The sequence below is a fragment of the Lepisosteus oculatus genome, chromosome 4, assembly GCF_040954835.1.
Source record: "Lepisosteus oculatus isolate fLepOcu1 chromosome 4, fLepOcu1.hap2, whole genome shotgun sequence".
NCBI lineage: Eukaryota > Metazoa > Chordata > Actinopteri > Semionotiformes > Lepisosteidae > Lepisosteus > Lepisosteus oculatus.
In genome coordinates, this window is record NC_090699.1 from 1990248 (window position 1) to 1998611 (window position 8364).

General features: G+C 55.3%; 1 protein-coding gene across 1 annotated transcript in view; it reads left to right on the top strand.

The window, feature by feature from the left end:
- LOC102694457 (uncharacterized) overlaps nt 1-8038 on the top strand; it is a 30531-nt gene extending 22493 nt beyond the window's left edge. Inside the window, exons 7-12 of the mRNA XM_069188371.1 lie at nt 532-630; nt 1409-1554; nt 4200-4371; nt 6057-6169; nt 7056-7140; nt 7233-8038. Coding sequence (XP_069044472.1) covers nt 532-630; nt 1409-1554; nt 4200-4371; nt 6057-6169; nt 7056-7140; nt 7233-7289 — 672 coding nt within the window. The 3' untranslated portion in view covers nt 7290-8038. The remainder of the gene's footprint in view (nt 1-531; nt 631-1408; nt 1555-4199; nt 4372-6056; nt 6170-7055; nt 7141-7232) is intronic.
- The last annotated feature ends 326 nt before the right edge of the window (nt 8039-8364 follow it).

Consider the following 8364-nt stretch of genomic DNA (forward strand, 5'->3'; position numbering starts at 1 on the left):
GAGAGAGGAGAGAGCTGGACTGGACAGGGGGAGAGAGAGAGGAGAGAGCTGGACTGGACAGAGGGAGAGAGAGGAGAGAGGAGAGAGCTGGACTGGACAGAGGGGGAGAGAGGAGAGAGCTGGACTGGACAGAGGGAGAGAGAGAGGAGAGAGCTGGACTGGACAGAGGGGGAGAGAGGAGAGAGCTGGACTGGACAGAGGGGGAGAGAGGAGAGAGCTGGACTGGACAGAGGGGGAGAGAGGAGAGAGCTGGACTGGACAGAGGGGGAGAGAGGAGAGAGGAGAGAGCTGGACTGGACAGAGGGAGAGAGGAGAGAGCTGGACTGGACAGAGGGAGAGAGAGGAGAGAGCTGGACTGGACAGAGGGAGAGAGAGGAGAGAGCTGGACTGGACAGAGGGAGAGAGAGGAGAGAGCTGGACTGGACAGAGGGAGAGAGAGGAGAGAGGAGAGAGCTGGACTGGACAGAGGGGGAGAGAGGAGAGAGAGAGAGGGGTACTCCTCCTCAGACCTGTCTCTCTCTCTGGTTTCAGAGAGTCATGATGCAGATTGTCCAGGAGCTGTGCAAGAGACCAGGACTCAACAAGTGTGGGTTCGACATGCCCACTATCTACGTCCCGAACCCCAACAAGGTACCCCTGAACCCCAGCACTGCACCCCTGAACCCCAACACAGTACCCCTGAGCTCAGACACTGTATAGACTGAACCCCAACACAGTACCCCTGAACTCGGACACTGTATGGACTGAACCCCAACACTGTACCCCTGAGCTCAGACAATGTATAGACTGAACCCCAACAAGGTACCCCTGAACCCCAGCACTGTACCGCTGAGCTCAGACACTATAGACTGAACCCCAACACAGTACCCCTGAGCTCAGACACTGTATAGACTGAACCCCAACACTGTACCCCTGAGCTCAGACACTGTATAGACTGAACCCCAACAAGGTACCCCTGAACCCCAGCACTGTACCCCTGAGCTCAGACACTGTATAGACTGAACCCCAACAAGATACCCCTGAACCCCAGCACTGTACCCCTGAGCTCAGACACTGTATAGACTGAACCCCAACAAGGTACCCATGAACCCCAACACAGTACCCCTGAGCTCAGACACTGTATAGACTGAACCCCAACACTGTACCCCTGAACTCAGACACTGTATAGACCGAACCCCAACACTGTACCCCTGAACTCAGACACTGTATAGACCAAACCCCAACACAGTACCCCTGAGCTCAGACACTGTATAGACTGAACCCCAACACAGTACCCCTGAACTCGGACACTGTATGGACTGACCCCAACACTATACACCTGAACTTGGACACTGTATAGACCGAACCCCAACACTGTACCCCTGAAGTAAATGCCTCTCTCTCTCCCGCTGCCTGTCTGTCTCTCCAGCCCAGTCGCTGTGTGAACCAGATTGATGAGGTCTGTCGCACCATCGAGAAGACCATCAACCAGACGGTGCAGAACACTCTGAACGCGCTGGAAAGAGACTGTGAGGTCATCGCCTCCGCCGTCAGGGGGCGCCTGCAGACAGACAGGTACTGAGCCCACGCTCCCGCAGACAGACAGACAGACAGACAGACAGGTACTGAGCCCAGTCTGAACGCACTGGAGAGAGAGTGGGCGAACATGCTGTATAACCGCAGCATGTGTTAACCTGTCTGTCTCTCTCAGGGAGGACGCGCTGTATAACCGCAGGGCGCGCTGTCAGGGCTGTGTGTGTGTGTGTTAACCTGTCTGTCTCTCTCAGGGAGAACGCGCTGTATAACCGCAGGGCGCGCTGTCAGGGCTGTGTGTGTGTGTGTTAACCTGTCTGTCTCTCTCAGGGAGAACGCGCTGTATAACCGCAGGGCGCGCTGTCAGGGCTGTGTGTGTGTGTTAACCTGTCTGTCTCTCTCAGGGAGAACGCGCTGTATAACTGCAGGGCGCGCTGTCAGGGCTGCGTGTGTGTGTGTTAACCTGTCTGTCTCTCTCAGGGAGGACGCGCTGTATAACCGCAGGGCGCGCTGTCAGGGCTGTGTGTGTGTGTGTTAACCTGTCTGTCTCTCTCAGGGAGAACGCGCTGTATAACTGCAGGGCGCGCTGTCAGGGCTGCGTGTGTGTGTGTTAACCTGTCTGTCTCTCTCAGGGAGGACGCCCTGTATAACCGCAGGGCGCGCTGTCAGGGCTGTGTGTGTGTGTGTTAACCTGTCTGTCTCTCTCAGGGAGAACGTGCTGTATAACCGCAGGGCGCGCTGTCAGGGCTGTGTGTGTGTGTGTTAACCTGTCTGTCTCTCTCAGGGAGGACGCGCTGTATAACCGCAGGGCGCGCTGTCAGGGCTGTGTGTGTGTGTTAACCTGTCTGTCTCTCTCAGGGAGAACGCGCTGTATAACCGCAGGGCGCGCTGTCAGGGCTGTGTGTGTGTGTGTTAACCTGTCTGTCTCTCTCAGGGAGGACGCGCTGTATAACCGCAGGGCGCGCTGTCAGGGCTGTGTGTGTGTGTGTGTGTGTGTGTGTGTGTTAACCTGTCTGTCTCTCTCAGGGAGGACGCGCTGTATAACCGCAGGGCGTGCTGTCAGGGCTATGTGTGTGTGTGTTAACCTGTCTGTCTCTCTCAGGGAGGACGCGCTGTATAACCGCAGGGCGCGCTGTCAGGGCTGTGTGTGTGTGTGTTAACCTGTGTCTCTCTCAGGGAGGACGCGCTGTATAACCGCAGGGCGCGCTGTCAGGGCTGTGTGTGTGTGTGTTAACCTGTCTGTCTCTCTCAGGGAGAACGTGCTGTATAACCGCAGGGCGCGCTGTCAGGGCTGTGTGTGTGTCTGTTAACCTGTCTGTCTCTCTCAGGGAGAACGCGCTGTATAACCGCAGGGCGCGCTGTCAGGGCTGCGTGTGTGTGTGTTAACCTGTCTGTCTCTCTCAGGGAGAACGCGCTGTATAACTGCAGGGCGCGCTGTCAGGGCTGCGTGTGTGTGTGTTAACCTGTCTGTCTCTCTCAGGGAGGACGCGCTGTATAACCGCAGGGCGCGCTGTCAGGGCTGTGTGTGTGTGTGTTAACCTGTCTGTCTCTCTCAGGGAGGACGCGCTGTATAACCGCAGGGCGCGCTGTCAGGGCTGTGTGTGTGTGTGTGTGTGTGTGTGTTAACCTGTCTGTCTCTCTCAGGGAGGACGCGCTGTATAACCGCAGGGCGCGCTGTCAGGGCTGTGTGTGTGTGTGTGTGTGTGTGTGTGTGTGTGTGTGTGTGTTAACCTGTCTGTCTCTCTCAGGGAGAACGCGCTGTATAACCGCAGGGCGCGCTGTCAGGGCTGTGTGTGTGTGTTAACCTGTCTGTCTCTCTCAGGGAGAACGCGCTGTATAACCGCAGGGCGCGCTGTCAGGGCTGTGTGTGTGTGTGTTAACCTGTCTGTCTCTCTCAGGGAGGACGCGCTGTATAACCGCAGGGCGCGCTGTCAGGGCTGTGTGTGTGTGTTAACCTGTCTGTCTCTCTCAGGGAGAACGCCCTGTATAACCGCAGGGCGCGCTGTCAGGGCTGTGTGTGTGTGTGTGTGTGTGTGTGTGTGTGTGTGTGTGTGTGTGTAACCTGTCTGTCTCTCTCAGGGAGGACGCGCTGTATAACCGCAGGGCGCGCTGTCAGGGCTGTGTGTGTGTGTTAACCTGTCTGTCTCTCTCAGGGAGAACGCGCTGTATAACCGCAGGGCGCGCTGTCAGGGCTGCGTGTGTGTGTGTTAACCTGTCTGTCTCTCTCAGGGAGGACGCGCTGTATAACCGCAGGGCGCGCTGTCAGGGCTGTGTGTGTGTGTGTTAACCTGTCTGTCTCTCTCAGGGAGAACGTGCTGTATAACCGCAGGGCGCGCTGTCAGGGCTGTGTGTGTGTGTGTGTGTGTGTGTGTGTGTTAACCTGTCTGTCTCTCTCAGGGAGGACGCGCTGTATAACCGCAGGGCGCGCTGTCAGGGCTGTGTGTGTGTGTTAACCTGTCTGTCTCTCTCAGGGAGAACGCGCTGTATAACCGCAGGGCGCGCTGTCAGGGCTGTGTGTGTGTGTGTGTGTGTCTGTGTGTGTGTGTCTGTGTGTGTGTGTGTGTTAACCTGTCTGTCTCTCTCAGGGAGGACGCGCTGTATAACCGCAGGGCGCGCTGTCAGGGCTGTGTGTGTGTGTGTGTGTGTGTGTGTGTGTGTGTGTGTGTTAACCTGTCTGTCTCTCTCAGGGAGGACGCGCTGTATAACCGCAGGGCGCGCTGTCAGGGCTGTGTTTTGGGGCTGCTGGGCTTTGCGGTTCCGCTGTTGCTGCTGGCCACCCTGGTCCTGTCGAGTCTGTCCCGAGAGCTCCTGGACATCACGCTGGGGGAGTCCGGCACGGAGACGCTGTCTCTCTACCTGGTGGGTGTGGCGGAACTTTCTTTCTCTCTCCTCCTGCTGCCTGTCTCCCTCTCCCTCTCCTCCTAGGCTCACTGTCTGTTCCTCAGGCTGGGACAGGAGATCACACACTGTATTATTATTATTGAGAGACAGGCTCACTGTCTGTTCCTCAGGCTGGGACAGGAGATCACACACTGTATTATTATTATTGAGAGACAGGCTCACTGTCTGTTCCTCAGGCTGGGACAGGAGATCACACACTGTATTATTATTATTGAGAGACAAGCTCACTGTCTGTTCCTCAGGCTGGGACAGGAGATCACACACTGTATTATTACTATTGAGAGACGGGCTCACTGTCTGTTCCTCAGGCTGGGACAGGAGATCACACACTGTATTATTATTATTGAGAGACGGGCTCACTGTCTGTTCCTCAGGCTGGGACAGGAGATCACACACTGTATTATTATTATTGAGAGACGGGCTCACTGTCTGTTCCTCAGGCTGGGACAGGAGATCACACACTGTATTATTATTATTGAGAGACGGGCTCACTGTCTGTTCCTCAGGCTGGGACAGGAGATCACACACTGTATTATTATTATTGAGAGACAGGCTCACTGTCTGTTCCTCAGGCTGGGACAGGAGATCACACACTGTATTATTATTATTGAGAGACAGGCTCACTGTCTGTTCCTCAGGCTGGGACAGGAGATCACACACTGTATTATTATTATTGAGAGACAGGCTCACTGTCTGTTCCTCAGGCTGGGACAGGAGATCACACACTGTATTATTATTATTGAGAGACAGGCTCACTGTTCCTCAGGCTGGGACAGGAGATCACACACTGTATTATTATTATTGAGAGACAGGCTCACTGTTCCTCAGGCTGGGACAGGAGATCACACACTGTATTATTATTATTGAGAGACAGGCTCACTGTCTGTTCCTCAGGCTGGGACAGGAGGTCACACACTGTATTATTATTATTGAGAGACAGGCTCACTGTCTGTTCCTCAGGCTGGGACAGGAGATCACACACTGTATTATTATTATTGAGAGACGGGCTCACTGTCTGTTCCTCAGGCTGGGACAGGAGATCACACACTGTATTATTATTATTGAGAGACGGGCTCACTGTCTGTTCCTCAGGCTGGGACAGGAGATCACACACTGTATTATTATTATTGAGAGACGGGCTCACTGTCTGTTCCTCAGGCTGGGACAGGAGGTCACACACTGTATTATTATTATTGAGAGACGGGCTCACTGTCTGTTCCTCAGGCTGGGACAGGAGATCACACACTGTATTATTATTATTGAGAGACGGGCTCACTGTCTGTTCCTCAGGCTGGGACAGGAGATCACACACTGTATTATTATTATTGAGAGACGGGCTCACTGTTCCTCAGGCTGTGACAGGAGATCACACACTGTATTATTATTATTATTGAGAGACAGGCTCACCGTCTGTTCCTCAGGCTGGGACAGGAGATCACACACTGTATTATTATTATTGAGAGACGGGCTCACTGTCTGTTCCTCAGGCTGGGACAGGAGATCACACACTGTATTATTATTATTGAGAGACGGGCTCACTGTCTGTTCCTCAGGCTGGGACAGGAGATCACACACTGTATTATTCGGATCGTGCGGTCTCATTGTGTTCGGTCACTAAGGTCCCGGCCCCCCTGTGTCCTCAGGCTCCAGTGGACAGGCTGGTCAGCGCCCTGTCCGTGAGGTCTCAGCTGTGTTGCTGTGGTGCCCTGGTTGTGGTCTCCTTCGTTCTGCTGCTGGTGTCGCGCTGGTGTTTCCGGTGAGTACCTGGGAGGTCTGGAATGTTCTGGACCGGTGGTGTTAAGTCTTGTTGGGCTGTGTTTGTGGTCACGTCCTTCTGTGTCGTCATGGAATGGGGGTCTTTCTAAACCTCAGGCCTCAGTGTGTCTGTATGAACCCTCTCTCTCTGCTGACCTGTCTGTCTGTCTCTCCCTCTCCCTCTCTCTCTCTGCTGACCTGTCTGTCTGTCTCTCCCTCTCCCTCTCTCTCTCTCTGCTGACCTGTCTCTCTGTCTCTCCCTCTCCCTCTCTCTCTCTCTGCTGACCTGTCTCTCTGTCTCTCCCTCTCCCTCTCTCTCTCTCTGCTGACCTGTCTCTCTGTCTCTCCCTCTCCCTCTCTCTCTCTGCTGACCTGTCTCTCTGTCTCTCCCTCTCCCTCTCTCTCTCTCTGCTGACCTGTCTCTCTGTCTCTCCCTCTCCCTCTCTCTCTCTCTGCTGACCTGTCTGTCTGTCTCTCCCTCTCCCTCTCTCTCTCTCTGCTGACCTGTCTGTCTGTCTCTCCCTCTCCCTCTCTCTCTCTGCTGACCTGTCTGTCCCTCTCTCCCCCTCTCTCCCTCTCTCTCTCTCTGCTGACCTGTCTCTCCCTCTCTCCCCCTCTCTCCCTCTCTCTCTCTCTGCTGACCTGTCTGTCCCTCTCTCCCTCTCTGCTGACCTGTCTGTCTGTTTCTCCCTCTCCCTCCCTCCCTCCCTCCCTCCCTCTGTCTGCTGACCTGTCTGTCCCTCTCTCCCCCTCTCTCCCTCTCTCTCTCTCTGCTGACCTGTCTGTCCCTCTCTCCCTCTCTCTCTCTCTGCTGACCTGTCTGTCCCTCTCTCCCTCTCTCTCTCTCTGCTGACCTGTCTGTCCCTCTCTCCCCCTCTCTCTCCCAGCACACGCCCCACTCTCTCTGGGAAGCAGAAGAGGCAGATGCAGGAGAAGCTGGAGTACGTGCAGGACGTTGTCAAGGACAGGAAGGTAAGGGGCCAGCGCCGGGGAGCCTGCTGGGAGCTGTAGTCCCTAACCCAGGCGGGCTGCCTGTGACACCCTCTCTCTCCCACCCCCCCCAGCGGAAGCTGTACGAGGACTACCTGCGGCAGAGTGTGTGTGACCACGACATGGACTGAAGATCCGGCCCGCCCGGGACCGCCCCGAGCCCAAGAGCCTGTCGTCGTCTTCCAGCCCGGCCATCAGTCTCGAGAAGGACTTCTGGTAGTTGTAGTTCCGTGCAGACTTACTGTCCCTATCCCTCCCACCCCCCTTTGGAATTTCTAACTTGGATTTAAAAACAAACTACATTTCCCAGGATGCACCCGCAGGGGTGACCTCGCTGTCCCAGCATGCTCTGGAGGTGGAGCCCTCCCCCCTTCACAGTGCTGCAGGAACTACATCCCCCACGATGCCTTCCTCTGCAAGCCGTTCACGTGAATCTCGGGAAATGTTTTGTTTGTTTTTTTTTTTTTACTTTCTTTGTTAACCTCTCTCCGGACGTAACTTTATTTTTTTCTGGGTTGTAAAAAAACTACGGCCCCCCCCCACGACCCCAGCCCCGACTAACGCCCGTTCCTCACACTACAGAGCTAGAGGGGGCTTGGAGGGGCAGCCTGTCCCTTCATCAGACCGGCTGGAGATTTCAGTGTGAAGCTTATGTCCTGTCTGCCCTGTGACTGACTCTCCATGATGTTGTGCTCATCGAGGAACTACAACTCCCACGATGCCGGGCTGTACTTCCTGTTGGCCAGTGTGGACTATTGCTCATGGGGCATCATGGGGAATGTAGTTCTTTTTTTTTTGTGGCGGAATTGTCTGTGCGATTACCACTGCCTGTGAAACCTGTCCTTATTTTTTTTTAACAAAATAAAGAACTTGCAAGTGACGGCCTGTGCCACGCTGAGCTTGACTCCCTCGGGTACAGTACCTCTGCTGTCTGGAGTGTGGTTCACTACCCAGTGACCACAGCCTGGACACACACACACTGGACACAGGCAGACCTGGCTGCCCAGAGAGGACAGGCTCAGTGACCACAGCCTGGACACACACACTGGACACAGGCAGACCTGGCTGCCCAGAGAGGACAGGCTCAGTGACCACAGCCTGGACACACAGCCTGGACACAGGCAGACCTGGCTGTCCAGAGGGGACAGGCTCAGGGACACAGCCTGGACACAGGCAGACCTGGCTGTCCAGAGAGGACAGGCTCAG